General features: G+C 38.7%; 1 protein-coding gene across 1 annotated transcript in view; it reads left to right on the top strand.

Annotated features, from left to right (window-relative positions):
- The window catches only part of CUBN (cubilin), a 311,762-nt gene that overhangs the window by 44,214 nt on the left and 239,915 nt on the right, over nt 1-27,633 (top strand). The window contains 5 exon segments of the mRNA XM_021064811.1: nt 17,071-17,215; nt 17,747-17,925; nt 20,650-20,815; nt 21,147-21,363; nt 24,520-24,650. Of these exon segments, the coding sequence (XP_020920470.1) occupies nt 17,071-17,215; nt 17,747-17,925; nt 20,650-20,815; nt 21,147-21,363; nt 24,520-24,650 (838 nt within the window).

Genomic DNA, 27,633 nt, shown 5'->3' with positions numbered 1-27,633 from the left:
TTCTTCTTAGGGCCTCATCTGTGACACCTGGAGGGTCCCAGGCTAGGGGTCGAATCAAAGCTGCAGCCTCTGGGCTACACCACAGCCACAGCAACACCAGATATGAGCCGTGTCTGCAACCTACACCACAGCTCATGGCAACACTGGATCCTTAACCCACTGAGTGAGGCCAGGGATCAAACCCACATCTTCATGGATCCTAGTCAGGTTCATTAACCACTGAGCCATGAAGGGAACTCCCTGCCTGTGTTTTTTTTTAGAAGTTTTATGGTTTCAGGTCTTACATGTAGGTCTTTAATCCATTTTAAGTTTATTTTTGTCTATGGTATGAGAAAGTAGTCCAATCTGATTGTTTTGTATGTAACTGTCTAGCTTTCCCAACACCATTTATTGAAGAAGCTGTCTTTTCCCCATTGTATATTCTTCCTTCCTTTTTCATAGATTAGTTGACCATATAAGCAACTAATATGGGTTTGTTTCTGAGCTCTTTATTCAGTTCCATTGATGTATATGTCTGTTTTTGTGCCAGTACCATACTGTTTGGATTATATAGCTTTGTAGTATAATTTGAAACCAAGTTTTGTTCTTCTTTCTCAAGATTCTTTTGCCTATTCATGATCTTTTATGTTTCCATATGAAGTTTAGAGTTATTTGTTCTAGCTCTGTAAAAAAATGCCATTGGTATTTGATTTTAATTGTAGATTAAATCTGTAAATTGCTTTGGATAGTATGGTCATCTTAATAATATTCTTCCAATTCATGAGCATAGATATCTTTCCATTTGTTTTTGTTGTCTTCAATTTCTTTCATCATATCTTATAGTTTTCAGACTACAAGTCTTTTACCTCTTTGGTTGGATTTATTCCTAGGTATTCTTTTAATGTAATTGTAAATGAGACTGTTTCCTTACTTTCTCTTTCTGATACCTTATTATGAGTGTACAGAAATGAAACTGATTTTTGTACATTAATCATATATCCTGCAACTTTACTGAATTCATACATTAGTTCTAGAGTTTCCTTGGTGTTATCTTTACTATTTTCTCTATATAGTATCATATCTTCAAACTGACAGTTTTACTGCTTCCTTTCCAACTTGGATTCCTTTTCTTTTTATTGTCTAATAGCTATGACTAGGTCTTCCAATACTAGGTGAAATAAAAGTGGAGGGAGTAACCATCCTTGTCTCATTTCTGATCATAAAGGAAATGATTTCAACATTTTTTTTTTTAACTGTTGAGTATGATGTTGGCTGTAGGTTTGTCATATATGACCTTTCTTATGTTGAGATATGTGCCCTCTCTGACCACTTTCTTGAAAGTTTTTATAAGTAGGTATTGAATTTTGTCAAAAAGTTTTTCTGCATCTATTGAGATGATCATATGGTTTTTATTCTTTGTTAATGTTGCCTATCATATTGATTACATTATAGATATTGAACCATCCTTTTGTTCCTGGTATAAATTCCTTTCGATTATGGTGTGTGACCCTTTTAATGTATTGCTGAATTTGGTTTGCTGATATTGTCTTGAGTAGATCTATTTTTTTAGTCTTAATTTCATTTATTTATGCTCTGATCTTTACGATTTATTTCCTTCTACAAACATGGGGATTTTTTTGTTATTCTTATTATAATTCCCTTAGATGTACAATTAGATTGTTTATTTGAGATTTTCCTTAGTTCCTGAGATAAGCTTCTATCACTATTAACTTCTGCCTTAGAAATGTTTTTTATGTGTGTCCTAGATTTTGGATCATTGTGATTATATTTTTTATTCATCTCCAGGTATTTTTTGATTTCTTCTTGATTTCTTCAGTGACCAATTGGTAGTTTAGTAGCATATTTTTTAGCCTCCACATCTTTGTATTTTTTTCTTTTTTTTCAGATTTTTTTCCTTATAATCAATTTCTAGTCTCATACTGTTGTGGTCAGAAAAGATGCTTGATATGATTTCAATCTTATTAAATTTATTGAAATTTGTTTTGTGGCCTAATATGTGATCTACCCTGGAGAATGTTCCATGTGCACTTGAAAAAAAATGTGTATTCTGCAGCTTTGGGATGGAATATTTATATACAAACATTATGTATAGTCCATCTGGGCTAATGTGTCATTTAAGGCCAATGTTTTCTTATTGATCTTCTCTCTGGATAATCTGTCCATTGATGTAAGTGGGTGTTAAACTATAAAGACTATTATTGTTACTGTCAATTTCTCCCTCTATATTTGTTGATATTTGCTTTATGTATTTAGGTATGCCTATGTTGGGTGCATATATACATATAATTGTTATACCTTCTTGTCAGATTGATCCCCAATCATCTAATACCCTTCTTTTTTTCTTGTTTCAGTCTTTGTTTTAGAGTCTATTTTGTCTTATATAAGTGTTGCTACTCCAGATTTCATTTCTATTTATATGGAATACCATTTAAAATTTCTTGTAAATCTGGCTTACTGTTGCAGAACACTTTTAGCTTTTGCTTGTCTATAAAACTATCTTTCCTTCAAATCTGAATAATGTCTTTCCAGATAGAGTATTCTTGATTGTATGTATTTTCTTTTTATCACTTCAAAGATATTCTTACTCTCCCTTCTGGCTTAAAAAGTTTCTGCTGAAAAGTCAGCTTATAGTTGTATGGGAATTCCCAGGTGTGTAATGAGTTGCTTTTCTCTTGCTGCTTTCAATATTCTCTCTTTGCTTTTTATTTTTTTTTCCATTTTAATTACAATGTAATTAAGAGGTTCTTGGTTTGAACCTCTTTGGTTTCATCTTGTTTGATACTCTCTGTGCTTATGGGACCTGAATGTCTGTTTTCCTTTCCCAGGTTAGGGAGGTTTTCAGATATTATTTCTTTAAATAAGTTCTCTGCCCCTTCTATCTCTCTTCTCTTTCTTGGACCCCTTTAATGTGAATGTTATTACACTTGATGTTGTCCTAGAGGTCTCTTAAACTGTTCTCGTTCTTAAAAAGCCTTTTTTTTGTTTTCAACCTGGGGGATTTCCAATACTATCTCTTCTGGTTTTCTGATTCATTGATTCCTTCTAGTGTACTTTCTATTTCAGTTATTGCATTCTTAAGCTCTGTTTGTTATCTTCTTTATATTTTCTCTGTTAAACTTCTCACTGTGTTCATCATTCTTTTCCAAAGTTCATTGAGTATCTTTAAGATCATTACCTTGAACTCTTTATTGAGTAGATTGCTTGTCTCCACTATGTTTAGTTCCTTTTCAGAGTATTTGCCTTGTTCCTTCATTTGGAACATATTTCTCTGTCTCCTCGTTTTGCCAGATTCTCTGTGTTTATTTTTATGTGTTATGTAGATAGGTCACATTTCTCAATCTTGGAGAAGTGGCCTTATGTAGGAGATGTCTGATGGGGCCTGCTACATATTCCCCACTTGTCAATATGCTAGAACTATATGCTCTAGGAGTGCCCTCTTTGTGGGCTGAGTGGCCCTTTCTGTTGTGACAGAACCAATTGCTCTGGGCACAGTGGTAGGTGGGACTGACTCCTGACCCATTTGCTTTTAAGCCTGATTTTTTGTGTTGCTGCCAACCCACTAGTGGGTGGGTCCAAGCCCCAGTATGGCTGGCCATGTGGCCTGAGGTATTGTTGAGCTAGTGCTGGGCCCACCGTTTGATGGGGCTAGGTCCTACATGGCTGGCCACATAGCTGGAGGGGGGTGTCTCAGAGCTGGTGATGGGCCTACTTTTAGGTAGGGCTGTGTTCTTGTATGACTGGCCACATGGCCTATGAGGTCCTGGGGTGGATGCCGGTCTGCTGGTGGGTGTGACCAGGTCCTGGGATGACTGGATACAGGACTGAGGAGCTGATGCTGGTGGCAGCCCACTGGTGGTCAGATAAGCCCCTGGTACTAATAGGCTAGGGGGAAGACTCTGAAATGGCCCTTGCCAGCACAAGTATCTTTGTGGTAGAAGGAGGTCCCCAAAATGGTTGCCACCAATGTCTTTGTCCCCACAAGGAGTCCTAGTTGCTTCCTGGCTCTCTGGCGCCTGTCTGAGATCAGCAAGCAGGTCTGACTCAGGCTCTTTTTAAACTACTGCCTCTGCACCATGACTCATAGCATGTGAGATTTTGCGTGCTTTCTTTCAGAGCAGAATCTCTGTTTCCCATGGCCCTCTGTCTCTCACGTACATCAGCCCCACTGGCCTTTACAGCCAGACCTTCTGGGGCTCATCTTCCTAGTGTAGTTCCCCTGGGGCTTGGGAGTCGGATATGGAGCTGAGACCCCTCACTTCTTGGGAAGAACTTATGTGATTATGAGCATCCTCCCATTTGTGGGGCAACTCCCTGGGGGCCTGGGTCTTAACTGTATTGTGTCTCTGACACTTCCACCTGTCTGATTATAGTTCCTTATTTATATCTTTTGTTGTGGAAAATATTTTCTGCTAGTCTTCAGGTCATTCTCATGGATAGATAGTTGCTCTGAATAGTTATAAACTTGGTGTGACTATGGGAGAGGGTGACCTCTGGGTCTTTCTACTCTACCATCTCCACCCACCGCTGTGTCTAAGTTCTTAATTTACTCAGACGTTTGCTGACTGTATAACCTCGGACAAGTCTTTATTGGGATACTTGAGTTCCTACCTCTATGAGAAACCCTACATTTTCCTCAAAACTTTGTAAGGATACATCAAGGAAATAAATCATAAAAATAGATTAAAAGTTAAAACCATTGTAGAAATGCAAAGTGTTCTCAGGCCAAATTGCTGACTCCTGTCTTGCACTTATTAGTTCGAAGACATTCAATGAGGCCCTTTCATGGTGGGCCATTGAAGTATCAATATTCTGATGTGCGCACATACCCACAAAGTCTCGATCAAATTTCCTTCAAGGGTCATTAATGGAAAAAATAAAAGAACTCTGTTATTAGGAGGACAGGTCATGTACGGTGATTTGAATAATTGAATAGACTTTTCTAATGTATCCTTGACCGTCTTAAAGTAATACAACTAATGGATTTATAGAACTTTAGCACCAGCAAGGGCCTCAGAGGTCATTTAATCTAAATCCTTAATTTTACAAATGAGAAAATTGAGGTCACAAGGTCTAACTCTAGTTATTGTCAGAACAGGATTTATATATATCTACAGAGTATTCTAGATAGGTGTGTGATGGCTTCGATCAAAGTTCTAGCCAGTAATCTTATCTATTTATTGGGAAAATTTGTGAACTAAGCCTCTTTTGGAAAAGTACATCCACTTCTTTTCATATGCTTCAGACAGTGGGTATTGAAGAATGTGATACAGGAAGGATCCAATTCAAATGACCTTATTATGACTCAGCATATTGCTCCCCAAAATAGTGGTTTTATTTTTTTAAAGGTATACTTAAAAATGACCATGTTTTATCAAAGGAATAAAAAAAAAAAATGAGACTGGTATTTAAGATACATTGGCGGTTTGGAGGGAGGGTGACCTTGCCGTTTCTCAACTCTATTTGTGAAAGAGAGAGAGAGAGAGACCACCCCCCCAAAGTTTTAGAAAGAGCAAAGAATAGGGAGGTAATTCTAGAGAGAGGTGAGAGAATGATAGTCGGAACCTTTCTTTTGAGTCTGAATAGATGTGATTTAAGAATCTCAAATCTTCTCCTTTTGTAGTTCCAGATATCTTGTTGCCATGAGAACATGCCCTTTAAATGTAGATTAAGATGCGAATGCCTAGTGTATCTCTTTCATATAGAGTCTGGTTTTGAAAGACTTTTTGCTCTGTAAGAGAGCTCCGTAAACATTTCTTTGAGAATGAAATATAACTATTTAACAAATGTGGTATTGCCCAGATTCATGGCAGCATCTCTTTCTTTTTCTTTTGTTATTAAACAGGAAACACACACTTATGTATTAATTCTTGGATTTATATTGCTACGGCAAATACAATCTCCAGTTCTAAAAGTGTACATTGCCCCCAGGTGATGTGATGTGGCTGGTAGCAGAAGAATTAGGCATAGCAAGAATAGATCAACTCTCGGTCCATCTGTTTTTGTCGATGAGAGCTTTTAAATTATATAGAATGGTTCAATGAATGTGATAGAACCATCTTTCCAGAATAAAAAGAAGCAGCTCTCATTAATATTTCATAAGCAAATGAAGCCATCAGAACTCTGACTGAAGGACACATAAGGTAGTAATGAAAGTTTAATTTTTAATCCCAGTGAAGGCAAGTACTAAGCTGAATAATAATTTTGGAAGCTTATGTGATATTAAGGCCATGTCTTGAAATGAGACATGGAAGGAAATGAATAGAATTGCTCACCTCACCAGATCTCCTTGACCTACCCCAAGTCTTTTGTCCCCCTCCCACCAAGACTGGGTGGGTAGAAGGGGAGCACAGAAGAGAGGTACAATGGAAGGGGAAGGAGAGGAGATTTCTGGGAAACAGGAGGGCTTCTGGGAGAACTGATTCCTTCTTAGACAAGGAAAGCAAAATGGAAGTAAACAGCATAGAAAAGTTGATAACTCTAATTAACATGATAGGGAAAAGTAAGTTACTTTCGGTTTGGCTTCTGCAATCTAGGGCATGTGTACTGATTCTGCAAGTCTCACTGCCGGACAAATTCATCCTATTTGACACCGCTTGCCATGCCCAGGAAATTCACGACACAGAAATTGTACACATATCTCTCCACAGTGTGATGCAACTAGATATTAGGGTTAAGATTTGTGAATGTCCAATTTCTTGGAAGTCTATAAACTCTCTCCTAAATAATTACTGGGTCAAAGTAGGAAATAGAAAATGACATGAATGGCAAAACAAAAAAGAAAAAGAAAAGGCTGTGCATCAAAACCAAGTAAAAATCTCTAAGATGTTAAAGAAAACTAAAAAAAAAAGGGGGGGGGGATGAGAGAGCACAGTAAACTGGAAAACTGAAGGTCTGACTTGCCTCTGAACCCTTCATCACCTCCTCTGTCCCTCCTTCCCTGAGCCACCACCCCCTGTGCTCCCACTGGGCCCTCCAAGGTTTTGCCACCTCCCCAGGGGCCTTCAGATGGATTCGCCCTCACAAAGGACTTTCTTTTGGTCTTTGTTAGGCATGGAAGCTATTCAGCTCCAGCCTTGGGGTTGGTTGAGGGAGGGCTGTGACTTTTGGTCTGCCTAAGCCTTGTTACCCTCAAAGGGACACGTCGTCGATGGTCAGAGCCTCATGACTCATGACTCACAGAAAAATTCTTAAGGGTATAAACTGAAAGGGCAGAGAAAGAATAGGACCTCTGGCAACTGGAGCAGGAATGTAGCTGCAGCAAGCAAATGCACCAGAGTTGCCTGCGGGCTATTGTTTTCCAGTTAAGCACATGTGGACATTAATTTTAGTTCAAAGAAATGTCTTTCTAGAGATCTTAGGGGGGAAAAGGGGGGAAATGGGAAGATTGTCAAGAGTTTGCATTCTTAGAATATTGGATTTGGGGTTTGGGCAGAGACTAGAAACTTTTGGTTAGTTTCTAGCATTTTTGTTGTCAAAACAGTTTTTCCACAATTGCTTGGCCATCTTGGTGCTTTTTATTGAAGTAATAAAAGATTCCATTGCACGGAGTTCCCATCGTGGTGCAGCAGAATTGCATCCAACTAGGAATCATGAGGTTGTGGGTTTGATCCTAGCCTCGCTCAGTGGGTTACGGATATGGCGTTGCTGTGAGCTGTGGTGTAGGTCATAGACCCAGCTCAGATCTGGTGTGGCTGTGGCATAAGCTGGCAGCTACAGCTCCGATTAGACCCCTGTCCTGGGACCCTCCATATGCCGTGGGTACGGCCCTAAAAAGACAAAAGGAAAAAAAAAAAAAAAAAAGACGCCATTGCTCAGTTGAGATAATGTTACCGATTGGTGCTGAGGAAGCCAGGCCATGGACTGAGAGGGTAGAACCACCTAGTTTGGGGCCCGTGAGGGACCGTGTGGCATAGATCCGTCCTGTCGGTCAAGGAGTTGCATGCTTCTGTGGAGATCACAGACCCAGTGGGTAAGGGAGATGGAGAGCACGGAGTGAGAAGAGGATTTGGAAATGATGTTTATCAGAGCATGGGTGCTATTGGGGCAGATCGAGAGGTATAAACGAAAACAATCTTGCATGAAAAGATGACAAAGGACTTCAAGTCTCCGTTTGACCAATGGCGAGGTATTTAACATCAGTAAACCTCAGGTTTCTCATCCACCTCAGAAACAGTAATATTATTCTTTCCGGAAGGATTAGAAGTTATTCACGCATTTATGTACTCATGTTCTAAACATTTATTATTTATTTATTTAAAAGTTGACTTTGGACTTTATTTTATGTTCATTTTTTTAAGTAGGAATTGCAACAATTTTTATTTAGTTATTTATTTATTTTGCTTTTTTAGGGCCACGCCTGCGGCACATGGAGGTTCCCAGGCTAGGGGTCCCATCGGAGCTACAGCTGCCAGCCTATGCCATAGCCACAGCAATACAGGATCTAAGTCATGTCTGTGACCTACACCACAGCCCACGGCAATGCCAGATCCATAACCCACTGAGCAAGGCCAGGGATCGAACCCGCAACCTCATGGTTCCTAGTCGGATTCGTTTCTGCTGCGCCATGACAGGAACTCCTTGATATTTATTAAGTAACTTCAGTGCCAGGTACTGTGCTGGAGGTGGATGTGCAGAACACAGAGGTATGAAACAAGTAAGCCCCAAACCACATAATTTCAAGGTGGGCAAAGTATCGTGAAGGAAAGAAAGTATATGAGAGAAAATAACACGGTGATGACTTAAGCTGAACGCTTAGCGGTAGCTTCCCGGGGATGTCAGATTCGAGTCTGAAGATGAGAAGGGATTAGCAATGCCAAGAGCCGAGAGAAGGGAGAGAAGGACCATTCCAGGGAGAGGTGCCAGCAGAGCCTCAGAGGTTGAATTGACAAAAAGCTTCACACACACCCACAGAATTGCGAATAGATGAGTATGGCTGGCATCGAAAAGGAGAGGAAGAAAGAAACTAGAGTTAGACGGGAACTAGATTCTGCAGGGCTTTGTACATGGAGGTAAACAACTCAGTTTTGCTAAATGAAAAGAAATAATCAGAATGTTCTTAGCACAGTGCCTGGCCCACTGTGAATAGTTATTTAGTAACAGGTCACATGATGATGATTCTCTCTCTCTCTTTTTTTTTTTTTGGCTTTTTAGGGCCACACCCGAGGCATATAGAGGTTCCCAGGCTAGGGGTCAAATCAGAGCTGTAGCTGCCGGCCTACACCACAGCCACAGCAAAGCCAGATCCTTAACCCACTGAGCAAGGCCAGGGATCGAACCTACAACCTCATGGTTACTAGTCAGATTTGTTTCCACTGCACCACAACAGGAACTCCGTGACGATGATTCTCTTGATGATGATGGGAGGGGAAAGGCGGATAGGAGCGGGTGATGTATTGGCGTTTGCAGCCCTGTGGGAACACATTTCTAGGTAAAATTAGACATGTACCCCTGCTTTTAGAAAAGCAAGTTTTAAAAAATCTGATGAAGGATAAATGTACTTTATTGATAGAGATATTAGAAGCTCCACTGTTTTAAGAGGCAGAAAAAGCTTTAAAATTTTTACTAGGAAATCATGAAACATAATAATGAGTAACCAAGAATAATAACCTAAGAAAATACATTTTAGTTCTCGTGTGGCTTCTTTTATCTCTTATCCCCCTCCCTTTATTCCTTTTGGAAGGAGGCCACATCCCCCTTCTGTGCACCCAGATTAACCCAGGGCTAGTCTCCAGGATCAAGTCCTTATCTAGATAAGGGACATTTCAATCTGACACTTACTTCTCAAGAAGCCACATGTTAAACACCACTGTTTGGTAAGGTTCTGGTTTTGGCTCTTAGTTGGGTCCAGCCTAAGTGGCAGCATATTTAGTTTGCTTTGAATTGAGATTTAATACTTAACTAGATTTGTGAAATTGTTATGTAAAAACAAATTTGGATACATAGCAGATACAAACAAATAAGCACATTTAAGACTGGGCTTTGGACTGTTCACAATAGCCAAGACATGGAAACAACCTAAATGTCCATTGACAGATGAGTGGATTAAGATATGGTACATATACACAATGGAATACTACTCAACCATAAAAAAGAACAAAATAATGCCATTTTGCAGCAACACGGGTAGAACTTGAGACTCTCATACTAAGTGAAGTAAGTCAGAAAGAGAAAGACAAATACCGTATGATATCACTTATATCTGGAATCTAATATATGGCACAAATGAACATTTCAGAGAAAAGAAACTCGTCAACTTGGAGAAAAGACCTGTGGTTGCCAAGGGGGAGGGAGAGGGAGTGGGATGGAGTGGGAATCTGGGGTTAATAGATGCAAACTATTGCATTTGGAGTAGATAAGCAATGAGATCCTGCTGTATAACACAGGGGACTATACCCAGTCACTTGTGATGGAGCATGATGGAGGATAATGTGTGAAAAAGAAGATAGATGATAGATAGATAGATAGATAGATAGATAGATAGATAGATAGATGATGATAGATAGACAGATGGATGACTGGATCACTTTGCTGTACAGTAGAAATAGACAGAACACTGTAAATAGACTATAATGGAAAAAAACAAAAATCATTAAAAGCAAAAGACTGGACAGTGGGACCTGATCTATAACAGATATTAAAGCTTTTACTTCTGACCGGGCTCTAGACACACCTGACCTTTCATAAAAACTGTGTTCCTCAGTCCAGTTAATTTTAGCTTTTCCTATAGGACATGTTCCTTTGTCAGAACTAATTTTTATGTAAAAATATTTTGTGTGGGTCATTTGTCTTCAGGAACTAGATTCATCTGCTGAATGTAAAAATCAGAAGCCATTTGGGCTAGTCCGTAGGGCTAAAAATCATGGGTCACAGGTTATAAGTTGAGTCTCTGGGCCTGAAACAATCAGTGTTTGCTGAAGGACAAGGTAATCCATGAACAGTCTGGGCCTGTCCACACAGCACTAGAACTAGAACTGGTCCTTGTCCTTTCTGTGCAAATGTGACCCACAGTGAAGAATGGATCTGGGAGTGCCAGTTGTGGCTCAGTGGGTTAAGAACTCAACATAGTGTCCTGAGGATACAGGTTTGATCCCCTTCCTTGCTCAGTGGGTTAAGGATCCAGTATTGCTGCAAGTTGTGGTGTAGGTCGAAGATGCAGCTCAGATCTGGTGTTGCTGTGGCTGTGGTGTAGGCCTTCAGCTGCAATTCAGTTCCAAGCCTAGGAACTTCTATGTGCTGCAGGTACAGCCATAAAAAAAAAAAAAAAAAAAAAAAAAAAAAAAAAAAAAAAAAGGAGTGAATCTTGTGTATCTGGCATGAAGATGCCTCTACCAGTGGCCACAGCCTGGCTTCACCTGACTTCTTAAGAAAAAACAATATGTTAGTACCACCAAGCCTCAAATACAAGTCATCTTTCTCTAGGTTACATTGCAATAACAAACAGCCAGTAACAGTAAAGCAAATCCAAAGCAATAACAAAACATTTCTGAGGCTTACAACAAGGTGTATTTATTCACTCTGTTAACATGCTGGCTTGGGATCACTGAGCAGCTCTGCTGATCTGGTCCCTGTCCCAGCTGCCCTGGGACCCCAGCCCTTGGTCTTGTGAGAGCCCTTGGTCATCATGCAGTGACTCCCAAAGCTTCTTCTTAGAAGCCAGTTCATCACTTCTGCCCACCTTCTTTTGGGTAAAGCAAGCCTGATGGCCAAGCCCAGAGTCAGTGGGAGGGATAAATATTAATTCTCCATGTGGTAGCATCACGGGTCACAAGACGATGAGAGCCGATGTTCAGCCCTCTTTCAGGAGGGATGTAAATAATTAGGAAAAACAGCCCAGTCTATCCCAGTGCCCAGGCACAAAGGAAAGAGAGGGGTCTGTTATTGTGGGGGAGGAGGCAGCCTCACCAGGCCTGTGATATTGAATGCACGATATGCTGCAGGAGTCTTGGGGGTCACTTTAGAGTGTTTGGAGGTTGTGGTTACAGTCTTGCCTTATCTGGGGTCCAGGGAGAATACAGGCTTTCAGAATTAATAAGGTTTCATTTCCACAGAGAGAGAGAGAAACAGAGCCAAAATCCATTGTACCTTCTAGGGTTAAGGCCCTTGAGCCCTTTAAGTTCTTAAAACATTTGCACTGCAGCTGCCTTTCTCCTTGCTCAGGTCCTTGAATTTCATTAGGGAGGCCCAGGGGAGCAGCTCACTTTAGCTTGCTCTGCAGCTCTTTGGCTGTTTTTCTTCCTTCTTGTCATCTTCTAATGGGCAAACTAGAAAAGAGATACTACAGTCTTAGCAGAGTGAATGGCACCCTGGAGGATTCGAGAGCAGGAAGATAGCTTACTCTGTGTTTCATGCTTTCTGGTTTCCAAGCACTGCTGTATGTCTGCGGCGCGGACACAAATTGAGCCATCACACTGCACCTTAAAATTAATGAATCAGCAAGCCTCTGTCACACAGCTCTTTGCATAGTTCTGTGTCCGCTCCTGAAGGTGATACAGAAATTTCCTCTTTTCTCAGAGATTTGCTGTTTGGTTAGAGAGCTGGTTAGCATAACTTTATGGCAGGATGTGAAATTTGCACGGTAACTCCTAGAAAGGAACTGGTTCGAGATGAATCAGTGGAGAGGCATGTGATTTCCAGTGTCTGTGTAAGACTCTACCATATGGCGGTATCATGATTTATTTAATCACCCTCCTATTCTTAGACATGTGGAAGATTTCAGTTCTTGTTATTATACATTGTATTTTGGAGTTGCCTGGTGGCTCAGCAGGTTGAGGATCTAGCACTGTCACTGCTATGGCATGGGTTTGATCCCTGGCCCGGAAATGTTTGCATGCCGGCATCACTGCCAAAAAAACAAATAAAAAAAGAACGTACTTTGCTGTAGATCTTTGTGTGTCTTTGCTTGTATTTCGAACGGTTTCCTCAGGATAGAATGTTAGCAGGGAAGTTGCTAACATTGCAAAACTATGAACATTTCCAAGATTCCTGATCCATATTGTCCAATTATTTTCCAGAAATTTATACCAGTTATGGATCAGAGTAACGTGTTACTGTGTTACCAACTTTGAGAATCAGACTTTTAAGCCGCTCCCTTTACTGCCTGTTCATTAGATCTGGATACTCTTTCAAGTTTCAGCTTAAAAATGATTTCTGCTGAGAAATATTCTGTAGGAGTTCCAACTTTTTGGTTAAATCAGTGGTTCTCTCCACTATAAGACCTTCTTGTATCAACTTTATTCTGAAATGAAATGTATAGAGGATATAAGCTCACATTATGCATGTACTTTACATAAGTAAAAATAAAGTTGTACGTGTAAGATTTAGGAGAAGTAGAGCAAAGTAAAAAAAAAAAAAAATGTCAGTATGTTAAAAGCCTAGGCAAGCTGCACTAGTCATAAATCGTTTGCTCCCTGTACTGTTTGAATCCTGCAGTAAAAATGCAGGCCATGGCTCTGACATGGCTCTGTAGATTGGTGATGAATTTCCTGAAATGGTGACCAACTCTTGGCAGATTTCCAGGAGGAGGAAAAAAAAAAAAAAAAAAAGAACTTCTTTTGATTTACACTCTACTTGTAATCCTGGAAAATTCACTGTGTATTACAATTGGGCAAAAATATTTCGCATTTAGTACGTAAAATAGAGCTATAGCTCCAATTCGACCCCTAGCTTAGAAACTTCCATGTGCCATGGATTCAGACCTAAAAAGACAAAAATAAAAAATACAGCTAGATTTTACACATACATCTTTCACTGCAATGAATGTGACACAGGTCCTAGGCTAATCCTTGCTGTGTGTGACTGTGTCTTATATTTCCAGGTATCTTTGGTCTCCAGCTACAAATTGCAATAGGGTCCCACTGCCATCATGTTAATAATTAAAACAGGAGTTCCTGTTGTGGCTCAGTGGTTAATGAACCCGACTAGTATCCATGAGGACGAGGGTTCGATCCATGTCCTTGCTCAGTGAGTTAAGGATCCGGTGTTGCGGTGGCTGTGCTGTAGGCTGGCAGCTGTAGCTTCCATTGGACCCCTAGCCTGGGAACTTCCATGTGCTGTGGGTGCAGCCCTAAAAAGCCAAAAAAAAAAAAAAAAATTAAAACAAAACCAAAAAATGCCTTCACAAATTTCCAAAATGCCTAATTTGGTGCCTATTGAGCCCCATTCTGTTACGTAGTAATCCAGGAACCTGCACTTTCCTAAACATGACACTCATGCTTTAAAAAGATTGTGCTTGCTAGAGTTCCTGTGAGCAGCAACTGTCTTTCACAGTAGTATCACCAGCACAGGTCCCGGCAGCAATGGATTTACATTCGGATGGCTTGCTCTTCCAACATAATTCTACATAATATGGGTAGTAGGTATATCCACGGAGTAATTCCTGACTTGGGTGAAATACTTGTAGTGTTTTTACCTTTGAAAAGGGCAGGAATAACAATAGCTTTTCTTTAGTCTACATTTTCTAGGACTAGGCAAAATTCACACCTTTGTGCTTCGATAACTCCTTGAGCTCGGCTTAGATTTAGTAACTTGTTCGAAGTTATTAAGTGTAGGGGTTTGTAAATGACAGAGGTGGGCATTGAATCCAGTCTACGTGACTCTAGACTATGCTCGTGACCATAACTCTATAACACAGATATTGACTATTGATTTAAACTAGATGGCCATTATTATATGAAGGAAATTTTCTTTTGCTCCTTTCTAAAAGTTTTCTTCCTAATAAACAGGATGCTAACAAACTTTTTGACATCTAGAGAGACATATGATTTAGCTTTTTCGATCTTTTTTTTTTTTTGTCTTTTGTCTTTTTAGGGGTGCACCTGTGGCATATGGAGGTTCCCAGGCATATGGGGGTCGGATCAGAGCTGCAGCTGCTGGCCTACACCACAGCCACAGCAATGCCAGGTCTGAGCCACATCTGTAACACACACCACAGCTCATGGCAACACTGCATCCTTTACCCACTGAGTGAGGCCAGGGATAGAACCTGCGTCCTCATGGATGCTAGTCAGATTCATTTCCACTGAACCATGATGGGAACTTGAACTTAATGGGTCTTTTGGTGAGCTCAGTTTATAACTTGTAATTTCAAGCAATCCTTGTATTACTCTTCTCATTTGTATATATATGTATATATATACATATATATATGCCTAGAGTGAATTCATTTTTCTAGAACATATGTACACATATGTGTGTGTGTGTGTGTGTGTGTGTGTATGCCTAGAGTGAATTCATTTTTCTAGAACTGTATTTAGGAGTTTTGTATGCACATTAATAGGTGAGAACTACCTGTAGTTTTCCTTTGCATTATCTCTATTGGGATTTGGCAAGATAGTGCTGAGAAAAATTATCTGGGAATTGTTCCATTTTCCAAACTATATATGGAAATTATCTTTTCCTTAAAAGTAAAAAAGATAACTTACCAGCTAGAGCATCTTCTAGGAGGTGTTCCCTCCACCCCTTGGCTTATAGCCTATTCAGATTTTATTTTTCTTTTCCTTGAGATCATTTTAGTAATTTATATTTGTCTGGAAATAACCATTTCAGACATTCAACTATATTAACATAGTGTCGTACATAGAATTGTCATATTAAACACATTTTTCAGTATCTATGTATTTGTATCTTTGTCATTTTAAATTTCATGTATTTTTGCTTATTTTCTCTTTTCCTTTTTTTCTTTTATTGTCAAAGATCTTTCGTATCTCCATTCCCAACCTTCTTCAAAAAACAGTTATTAGTTATTCATAGATACGAAGAATTGCTATTGTTAAAATGTCCTTACTACCCAAGTTAATTGATAGATTCATTACAGTCTTTAGTAAAATCCTAAAGTCATTTTTCACCAAAGTAGGACAAATAATTCTAAAATTTGTACAGAATCAAAAAAGAGATGAGATAGCCAAACAATATTGATAAAAAGGAACAAAGCTGGAGGCAACACATTTCTTGATTTCAAACTATATTACAAAACTATAGTAATAAAAAATCTGTTTAATAATACTGTTCTGTATTTTTGAAAGTTGCTAGGAGAGTAAAGCTTTTTTTTTTTTTTCCCTTTTCTATGACTGCTCTCGTAGCATAGGGAGAGTCCCAGGCTAGGGGACTAATTGGAGCTGTAGCCACCGGCTTACACCACTGCCACAGCAACTCAGGATCTGAACCACATCTGCAACTATACCACAGCTCACGGTAACGCCAGATCCTTAACCCAATGAGCAAGGCCGGGGATCGAACCCGCAACCCCATGGTTCCTAGTCAGATTCGTTAACCGTGGCACCACGATGGGAAATCCGCTAAGAGAGTAAATCTTAAAAATCCTCATCAGAAGGAAAAAAATTAATGATGTATGATGAGTTATATTAACTAGATTTATTGTTATGAACATTTAAAAATACATATAAATATCTAATCATTATGTCATATACCTGAAACTACTATAATGCTATAAATCAATAGTATCTAAATACAATTTTTAAAAAAAAATCTAAAAAAAACCCAGTTCTTGAATGTTTTTATGAATTCTATTTTGTTTTTTTCTTATTATGTTTTATTTTTATTTTTACTTTGTTATTCTTCAGTTTAATAGTTTTTTAAATTCTTTTAAAGTTGACTCCTTAAGTTGGTTCTCTTTCTTTCATCTGATTTTCTGTCTTTCTTTTTTTCAGTAATGAAAGCAGTTAAGTGAATGAATTTCCTCGATTATAGATTTGGCTGAAACTTGCATATTTTGATATATTGTATTCTCCTATTTTGTTGTTTTCTAAATAATACAAAATGGTAAATTTATTTTCTCTTTGATGTTGTGGAAATTATTAGGAGAACACTTTAAAAATTCTTATGCTTTTGGATTTTTTTGGTTTAAGATTTTTAAATAAATGTTTAGTGTTATTGCATTTTGCTAAAATATGACCTACTGACCGCTTTCAAATATAGCATAACTATGTAACCCAAATTAGATTATAACTCATTTTGAATTATAACTCTGCTATTTTCTCATCTCCAAGTAATGCTACCATTGCCAAGGTAATTTTTCTGATTAGGATTACAGATCAGTTTTATTTTTCTGTTTAGGTTCGAGATGACCAAACCCTACTTGGAAAAGTCTGTGGCAATGAAACCCCCTCTCACATTAAATCCATTACTAATAGTATCTGGATCAGGCTTAAAATAGATGCTTCTGTTGTAAGAGCTAGTTTCGGAGCTGCTTATCAAGTCGGTAAGAAAACTTACGCCTTAATTTGTTTTTGTCTCTCTCTCTCTCTCTCTCTTTTTTTTTTTTTTTTTTTTTTTGGTCTTTTTAGGACTGCACCCATGGCATATGGAGGTTCCCAGGCTAGGGGTCCAATAGGAGCTTTGATGCCAGCCTACACCAGAGCTATAGCAATGCCAGATCTGAGCCACGTCTTTGAGCCACACCACAGCTTACAGCAATGCCGGATCCTTAACCCACCGAGCAAGGCCAGGGATCGAACCCACAACCTCATGGTTCCTAGTCGGATTCGATTCTGCTGCACCATGATGGAAACTCCACTTATGCCTTAATTGTTAAATGTCTCCTTTGCTTGACTGTTGTATTTCATTTCTTGAAATAATTTAATCATTTTATGTCTTCTAGTGGTATGGGGAAAATTCTAGTGGTAATATCACATTCTGTTGTATCTTTATGCAGAGCAAATCTTTGCGGTAAAATTGTGGGCAAGGATCATTTATCTCTGGATAAACATGACTATCATTTTCATACTTACAGCTTGTGGGGGTGAATTAACTGGAGAAGGGGTCATTCGCTCGCCCTTTTATCCTAATGTGTATCCGGGAGAAAGGATCTGCAGGTGGACCATCCACCAACCCCAAAGCCAAGTAGTTCTTCTCAACTTCACCGCCTTTGAAATGGGAAGTTCTGCCCACTGTGATACAGATTATATTGAGGTAAGAGTAAAACACTTTGGAAAATTGCATTTGATTATTGATCAGATATTATTTTAAAAAAGTCACGTTATCCTCAAATCAGTTACATGAAACAAAACTAGCTTATAGTTGCAAAAATCCTCAACAAAATACTAGCTAACTGAATCCAACAGCATATAAAAGTGGGATTTATCCCAGGAATGCAAGGTTGGTAGACATCCAAAAATCAGTTAGTATAAAATAAATAAAGGGAGAAAACCATATGATTGCCTCAATAGATAAAAAAAAAAAAAAATTGACGAAGTTCAATACCTTTTCGTAATAAAACACTGGACTAACCAAGAATAGAAGGGAACTTCCTTAATTTGGTAAAGGGCCTCTACCAAAAAAAAAAAAAAAGCCCGCAGGAGTTCCCATCAGAGCTCAGTGCTAACGAAACTAACTAGGATCCATGAGGATGTGGTTTCAGTCCCTGGCCCTGCTCAGTGGGTTAATGATCCAGCATTGCTGTGAACTATGGTATAGATCACAGACACAGCTTGGATCTGGCATTGCTGTCACTGTGACATAGGCCAGCAGCTGCAGCTCCAGTTTGACCTCTAGCCTGGGAACTTCCATGTGCCACAAGTGCGGCCCTAAAAAGCATTTAAAAAAAAAAAAAAAAAAAAAAGCCCACAGCTAACATCATATTTAATGATGAAACACTAAGTGCTCTGCCCCTATGGTCAGTAAAAAGGCCAAGAGATCTATTCTTTCCAATTGCATTCAACATTATACTAGAAATTCTGCTAGGAGAATTGAACAGGGAAAGGAAATAAGCTGCATTCAAAATGAAAAGGAGGGTATAAAATTGTCTCACTTCACAGCTAAGCTGATCTTGTATTTGGAAAATCGTAAGGAATCTATAACACACACATATAAACTATTAGAATGAATAAATAAATTCAGTAGATTTCAAGATACAAGTTCAAAATATGGAAGTCATTACATTTTTATACACTAGCAATGAACAATTTGAAAATGAAATCAAGCACACAATTCCACTTACAACAACATAAAAATGAATAAACAAACATTGAGGAATTTTTCTTTTTCTTTCTTTCTTTCTTTTTTTTTTTTTTTGGCCACAATATACAGTGTCCTGATGTGGGAACTCAGTTCCCAGACCAGGGATTGAGCCCAGGCTACAGCAGTGAAAGTGCCAAATCCTAACCACTAGGCCTCCAGGGAACTCCCTGAGGAATATATTTTTAAAAGACATCTACATTTTGTACTCTGAAAAATACAAAGACATTGTCAAAGAAAATTATAGATATGAATAAATGGAAAGACATCTCATGTTAATTGGTTAGAAGACTTAATGTTGGTAAGATGGCAGTATTCCTCAAATTAATCTAAAAATTCAGTTAAATCCCTATCAAAATCTCAGGTGACACTTTTGCAGAAATTTACAGACTGACTGTAAAATTCTTATGTGAATGCAAAAGAACCAGAATAACCAGAAACATTTTTGAAAAAGAACATGGAAGATTCACACTTACGATTTTAAAACTTAGAGCAAAACTATAATAATCAAGACAGTATATTATTTGCATAAGGATAAAATTAGGAAACAAAAGAATGGAATTTAAAAATCTAGAAATAACTCCATACCTTTATGACCAGCTGATTTTGAAAAGGAAGCCCAGACATTTCAGTGGGGAAAAAACACTTCTTTGAACAAATAGTGCTGAATATGCACATGCAAAATTATGGAACTGGGCCCCTTCCTTATACCAAATACAAAAATTACCTCAAGATGGATCATCCACATAAATGTGGGTGCTTAAACTGTGAAACTCTTGAAGAAAACATGAGACTAAGTATTTGTGACCTTGGGTTAGGCAACGCCTTCTTAGACATGACACAAAACCCACAAACAACAAAAGGAAAAATGGAAATCGTGGACTTCATCAAAATTAAAAACACATAATTTTTGAAATGGGTAAAGAATATAAATATATATATTTCTTTAAAGAAGATAGACAAATAGTCAAGAAGCACACAAAAAAGATACTCGATATCGCTAATTATCAGGGAAATGTGAATCAAACCACACCCACTAGGATAGCTGTAATCAAGAAGTGCGATAATAACAGGTGTTGAAATTGGAACCCTTTGTACTTGTACACTGCTGGTGAGTATTTAAATGGTACAGCTGCTTTGGAAAAACAATTGGCAGTTCTTTAAAAAGTTAAATATAGAATTCCACGTCTTGGTATATACCCAAGGGAAATGGAAATATACATGCACACAAAAATTTGTTCACGAATGACTCTAATCGTTATTCATAGTAGCCAAAAAATAGTCACAACGTAAATGTCCATCAGCTGATAAATGGATTAATCAAATGTGATATATCTATAAATGGAATATTATATGGCATTAAAAAGAAATACGGTAATGATACACACTGCCATGTGGATGAACTTTAAAAACATTATGCTGAGTGAAAGTAGCTAATCCCAAAAGACTGCATATCATATGATTCCATTTATTTGAAAATGTCCAGGACAGATCATCTATAGAGATAGAAAGTAGACTGGAGATTTCTTAGGGATGGGTTCGGAGGGGGATGGGGAGTGAAAAATACTCTAAAATTGATATGTACTACCTTAAGAAAACATTTTAGAGAAAATATCCTTGAAGCAGTTTTCCAAAATAAATATTTAACGAACTAAATTTGAACTTACCTTTTTTACTTAGATTGGTAGCAGTCCCGTCTTGGGTTCTCCTGAAAATAAAAAGTATTGTGGCACAGACATACCTTCGTTTATAACATCCGTGTATAATTCTCTTCATGTCGTATTTGTGAAAAGTTCTTCTACTGAAAATCATGGTTTCATGGCTAAATTTAGTACCGAGGCTTTGGGTAAGAGGTTGACCTTCTCTTTTTTTCTCTTGGGTTTGTCTTAGAATAAGTGAACAGTGGAAATAAATTATGATAGAAAATTAATCTACAGTGCAGATGTTTAGGCATCAACACTAAAATTTTGGGTACACTGGAAGGCAAAGAAAATACATAATTCCTCATCTGCCCGTGTCAATAGTTAATGGATATCTGTTAGTAAGAGAAAAACTACATTAAGTGGCATTTTTCTTTTGGACCTTTTAAGAGGTTACAATCCAATTATTTTATTTGGAATTCCAGGTAGTTTGTTGGTTACTTGTTCTAACAACTTTTGTTATTTTTATGCCAACAGCATGTGGAGAAATTCTTACAGAGTCATCAGGAATAATTCAAAGTCCTGGCCATCCAAATATCTACCCCCATGGTGTTAACTGTACCTGGCATATATTAGTACAACCTGGTCACCTGATTCATCTGGAAATCAGGCAATTTCACCTGGAGTTTCATTATAATTGCACCAGGGACTATCTAGAAATTTATGACACTGTTTCTGATACATCTCTTGGAAGGTGAGATTATTTTGTTTTCAGTTTTTTTTCTTGAACTCCTTCTTCGGTGAAAGATATTATAAAGCCACCTCGTGTTATAAAAACCAGGGGAGGTCAACAGATTTCTCTGTGACCGTCACTACTCACTACTCTATAAACTTGGCCATTAGTAATCACATTTTGAAATGAGGATATACCTGTGAAGCCATGACCAAAATCAAGATAAGGCACATATCTGGTATCTCCAAACCTTCTTCCTGCCCATTATACTTCCTCACTTCTGCCTCTCATCCCTAACCCCAGGAAACCACTAAACTGCTTTCTATCCCAGTAAGTTATTTTGCATATTCTGGAATTATATGAGAGTGGAATCATTCTGTATGAACTCATCTTTCATCTGGCTTTTCTCAGTCAGAATAATATTTTATTGAGCTCCTTGGATCTGAGGGTTTATAGTTTTATGAAATGTTAAACATTTGGGACCATTTGTTTTTGAGGTATTTTTCTGCCTCCCCTCCCTTTGAGACTCTGATTACATGTATTAGGCCCTTTGATATTGTCTCACAACTGACTGATACCCTGTTCATTTAATTTTGAATCTTTGTTCTCTGTGCATTTCATTTTGGAAGGTTTCTATCGTTTTGTATTCAAGTCCACTAATCTTTTCTTCTACCATGTCTAGTCTGCTATTAATCCTACCAAGTGCATTTTTTCCTCTTAGACATTATAGTTTTCATTTCTGGAAATTCATTTGAGGCCATCTTTTATATCTCCGTATCTCTACTTTGCATATTAATTTCTTCCTCTGGATTCTTCTTCTTTGTTTTTAGGGCCACACCTCTGTGGCATATGGAAGTTCCCAGGCTAGGGGTCAGATCGGAGCTGCAGCTCCAGCTTATGCCACAGCCACAGCAACTAGAGACCCAAGCTACATCTGCCACCACAGCTCTCAACAATGCCTGATCCTTAACCCACTGAGCGAGGCCAGGGATCAAACCCACATCCTCATTGATACTAGTCAGGTTCATAACCCACTGAGCCACAATGGGAACTCCCCCTCTTCTAACTTCTTAAATCAGTCAGATACAGTTATAACTATTTCAATGTCTTCGCTGTTTCAGTTTTCTTTGTCATTACTTGCTTTGTTTTGATTGATCACTTTTTCTTCTCATTATTACTAATACTTTCCTCCTTCTTTTCATGCTTAGTAGTATTTGGTAGGGTGCCATACATTTTCGATTTTGTATTTGTGTGCTTGATACTATTGTATCATTATAAGCATCCTTAAGATTGGTTTAGGGACGCAGATAAGTTACTTGGAAACAATTTGATTATTTTTAGTTTTGCTTTTAAACTCACTTGTCTCCTATCTCTGAAGAGTCATTGTCCTTTACTACTTGATAGTCATTGTCCTGAGAGTTATCGTTTTATCTGACTTGTCCAGATTTTTAGTTGGTGCAGGTACAAGGTTATGGACTTCCAGCCCCTGTTATTACATCTTTGTTGGAAATAGAAATCTCCTGATTTTTTTTTTCCCTTCTTTTTGTATTTTTTCTTTTCCTTATCCATTTTTAAACATTTTTCCTTTATCCATTATTTTCTTAAACTTATTTTCCCCCTAGTTTTATTCTCCCCTTCACTTTTTAACTTTTCCTTGTTTTAATCTTTCAGTTTTTAAACATCCTGCTTTTTCTTTGTCTTTTTTTTTTGGCCATTTCTTGGGCTGCTCCCATGGCATATGGAGGTTCCCAGGCTAGGGATCTAATCAGAGCCGTAGCCGCCAGCCTACGTCAGAGCCACAGCAACGCGGGATCGGAGCCACGTCTGCAACCTACACCACAGCTCAGGGCAACGCCAGATCGTTAACCCACTGAGCAAGGGCAGGGACCGAACCCGCAACCTCATGGGTCCTAGTCGGATTCGTTAATCACTGCGCCACGACGGGAACTCCTTTCTTTGTCTTTTAATGCTACTTATAATCAGTGAAAATTATGTAATATTTACTGAATAGCAGACACTATGATGATCTGATCCAAATGTGGCAGGCATGGGCATATAGAGAGACATTTAAAATATTAATTAATTCATCTACCTTTGTTTCGATCAAGACATAAAATCACTTTTAACACTGAAATGGAATTATACATCAATTTTTTTCCTTTTTCTTTCTCTTAAATTAACTCATCCATTTCTCATATTTAATACTTCTTCCCATTTTGGTTTCTGTCCTCCCTCCCCATCATTCCATGAGGCTACTTTTACCAAGTGTGCTTTGAATTGATATTTCTCTTTTCTATTTGCTTGATCTTACAAGTGTTTCTCTAGATAAAAGCTCATGATATAATGTACTAGAGTTTTACTTTAGTCTTACTAAAATAGTTTTTCTGAGTAAAATTTCTTTCTTCAGCAAAAGCTTGACATGGTTTAGTAATCAAACTGTAACCTCTGCATAGACCAGTGGTCTAAAGACAATAGTTTCCACCTATATAAGGCTTACTATTCCAGGCATTGTTCTAACTTCTTTACAATTAGTGTATTAACTCATAATGTTCTCAGAACAACTCTGTGCAGTTGGTACTGTTATCATCCCTCTTTTACAGATGGGAAAACTGAGGCAAGGGGTTGAGTCATCTGCCCCAAGTCATAAAGTGTTGAAAGGACAGAGCCAATTCTAGAGTCTGTGCTCTATGGGTTTATAATACATGGTTTCTCCTTGTTGTGTAAGTGTGTTTATTACACGTCTATACTAAGTTTATTAATACACTACATAGTGGCCCTCCATAACCTGCAATTTCTAATTTCATTAAACTTTTTTTTTTTTTTTTTGGCTGTGTCCACAGCATGCAAAAGTTTCCAGGCCAGGGATTGAACCTGTGCACTTCTGCGGCAATGCTGGACCCCCCCATCCACTAAGCCACCAGGGAACTCCTCATTAAACTTCTCTTACATGACAAGTCACACAGCTAGGCACACACATAAAACCTTGAAAGGAAGTAATCATGAATTGGATCATCTTTAGCCGCTTTGTAAATGTTTTGTGCTTGAAATATACTTGGGTGTCAAGGTTGGTAGGAGATATTATTATTGTTATTTTTGTTTATGTGTCCTCATTTTTGGTATATGATTTTAAGCATATCAAAAGTTTTTAATCCTGTATCCTTTCTTGGTTTCCAATAGATACTGTGGAAAATCCATCCCACCCTCTCTTACCAGTAACACCAACTCTTTAAAGCTTATATTTGTGGCTGACGCTGACCTTGCTTATGAAGGCTTTGTAATAAACTATGAAGCAACTGATGCATCAGCAGGTAACACAACAGCATTGTATGCTTGGTTTCACACACTCCATTACAAAATAGTACTATGCGAATACTTCATGCCAAAATCTGTGGTACGTAGTGAAAACTATGTTTAGAGTACCATGTAGTGATGTAAGTGCTGTCCATATTAAATATAGAGTAATGATGAGATATGAGTGTTTTTATCAATGTTAAATTTTCTAATTGTGGCCATTGTACTGTGGTTTTGTAAGAGAATGTTTATGTTCTTAGGAATCATAATGGAATAAGAGCAGAAATAAATGTGTAGTAAGTCTGAATAAAAGGAATTTGGGAAGTTCCCACTGCGGTTAAGAACCCAACCAGTATCCATGAGGATGCGTATTTGATCCACGGCCTCGCTCAATGGGTTAAGGATCTGACGTTGCCGCAAGATGTAGGTTGTGTAGGTTGTAGATGTGGCTTGGATCTGGCATTGCTGTGGCTGTGGCTGTGGCTGTGGCTGGCAGCTGTAGCTCTGATTTGACCCCTAACCTGGGAACTTCCATATGCCTCAGATGCAGCCTTAAAAAGAAAAAAAAAAAAAGGAAAAAGAAATTTGGGAGCTTTTCCTTATAACATTTCTGCAAGTTTAAAATTCTATCACAATTAAACATTACCAAAGACACTAAACACTTATTTTAAGAAATTAGAAAAATGACAACCATTGCTAAGAATAAGAAAACTACTTCATGGGGAATTCTGTGGCTGAAAATGAAAGACTTCTTGTCACTGTATACATTTCTAAATTTGACCCAATGCATTTGAACCTTTCCAGTGTTTATTCCTTTCATGCTATTTTTCCTGTTACTTAATTCTCATTGTTACGTTGCTCTTTGCAAATGAAGTATGAGAAACAAACACCTTTTGCAGCAGAGTCTTTGAGGTCATGTGTAAACCAGAGGTGCTCCTAAGCCCAGAGCCTGTGGGATTTAGGAGGGTGTTATGTCTCTCCAGGCTCATGTTTCCACCTGGGATGTATACCTTTTTAGAGAGTCTGAGTTTTCATTTTGCATAATATTTAGAAAACTATTTCTTAGACCAAAATACTACCCGGTGTAGACATAGACGAGGTGACTGAGCTTCCCAAGCATTTCGCGCCTTCAGATTGTTCCAGAAATGCAATTCTCAGACATCCCCCTTCAGAAGAGTACTCAGAGCCTTTCTCAGATGTGCTCCTCTGACACAGTCCTGCAGCCAGAGATCCCCAGGTACTCATCTTTTAAAGCCCCAACTCTCTTTAAAAAAATAAAAAGGTAAGTGAATATTCCACCTGGAGTCCCTCCCAATTTCTCATTTATTTCTTCTCAGAGCAGGTGGCCATGATTCTTCTTTTCAGGCTGTTCCCTGTAGTAGTTTAAATTCTATGTCTTGGAAGTATGGCTGTAGATGTCTCCAGAATCCTGAGTGTGAGCAAATCCTATTCCTTTTTCTCTCATGGATCCCGCTCTCGAGACAGTTCATTATCCAGCTCCAGCACCCGGGAAATTGAATCCTCAGCAATGACAATCAGTTATATCATATGACTGACATATTCCTTGGACTTCGTTCAGGTGTTTAACATCCAATGACCCAAACTGACTTCCCAAGGAATTATAGCATGCACACAATTTTCCATACTTCTGTGGTTTTATCTGCCTCGTATATGTGGTCCAAACCGCAGCTGCATATTAGATTAGGATTTGGGGCAAGTCACTTGAACTCCCTGGGCCATAGTTTTCTCATCTGTAAAATTAAGGGATTGGATTTGATGATCTTTGAGATGTCTTCTGGCTCTAATCAACTATGAGCACAAATTTAATTTGCTGCATGAATAAGCTAGCAATAACTGAGATAACAGACAGTGCAGGAAGGGCCTCCTCAAATACTATGGAACCTTCTGTAATGATACACAAGTTATCTCTGCAACGACTGCTAGAGCTCTGCTGGAACCACACTAGCTTGTAAGGCAACACCCAGTGCATGAAGAACCAAGAGCAATAGGAATCATCTGGCAGGGAAGATGTAAAGTTTTAATTCAGGACGATAAGATACCAGGACAAATAACAGTAAGTTGTGAAACACAAAAGCAACAAGCTGGAAAGTAAAGGAAACTGACAAATAAAGAGAAGACTAGAAAAGACAGTGGATAATAGAGAAGAGCATCTTGAGGTGGCAAGCACTGAAGACTCTCCAATCCGCCTCCATGTGTGGTAATCACCGCTTTGGCTCGTTGGGTCCAGACAGGGCTGAAATCACAGGCGAGGGAGTGTTTGCTTTCCGTCCCTTGGCTGAGCCTGGCTGGTCACTGTGTGCCTGCCTTTTACAGAATGATTTCATCTGTCTGACTCCCACCGTCAAATATTCTAAATCGCAACCAGATGACTGGATTCAGGAAGCTCTGTGGCACCCTCAGCTTGATGTTTTGGCGCCTGTCTCAGTGTCCATGTAGATGAGGACCTGAGCGATTGGCTCCTGTGACTTGTCGAGGACGCCCCTGCAGGGCAGCTCAGGGAAGGTCTGGACTCAGGAGACGGATGGCGGGGTCCGGCTGGTGACTGCTGGCTCTGGGCTCGCCCTCTAGGTGGCCGGAGTTTGAGTGAGATGCCCACCTGAAGCAGAAACAGGAGGCATTAGGATGCTTTCTTTTCAGGTGTCATCTTCTTTTTGATGTTTTCTGCAGAATGAAACAGTATCAGGAAAGTGTCAATGGAGGCTCAGTCATTGGCCTTCATCCTATTTTATTGCTTTAGCAAAAGCTATTTTTAGAGCAATAATGACAATGTGTGGTTGCTGACTTTCAGTCCCTCATACAACAGGCCTGAGTTTCTCTGCTGAAGGCTTCCCTGTCTTCATCTGATAAAGGTTAAATTTTCTAACTTGAGTCCAGTTACTTTTCCATCTGTAGTTTGTAATGAGGCTATGATCTCAGTCCTTAAATATGTGCTTGGGAGGAAAGGGATCAGCTCCTGGTCATGAATTTGACTGCTTCCCT

The sequence above is a fragment of the Sus scrofa genome, chromosome 10 (genome assembly GCF_000003025.6).
Source record: "Sus scrofa isolate TJ Tabasco breed Duroc chromosome 10, Sscrofa11.1, whole genome shotgun sequence".
In the NCBI taxonomy this organism is placed as follows: Eukaryota; Metazoa; Chordata; class Mammalia; order Artiodactyla; family Suidae; genus Sus; species Sus scrofa.
The sequence above is the reverse complement of the archived record's forward strand: the minus strand, read 5'-3'. Positions and strand labels throughout refer to the sequence as shown.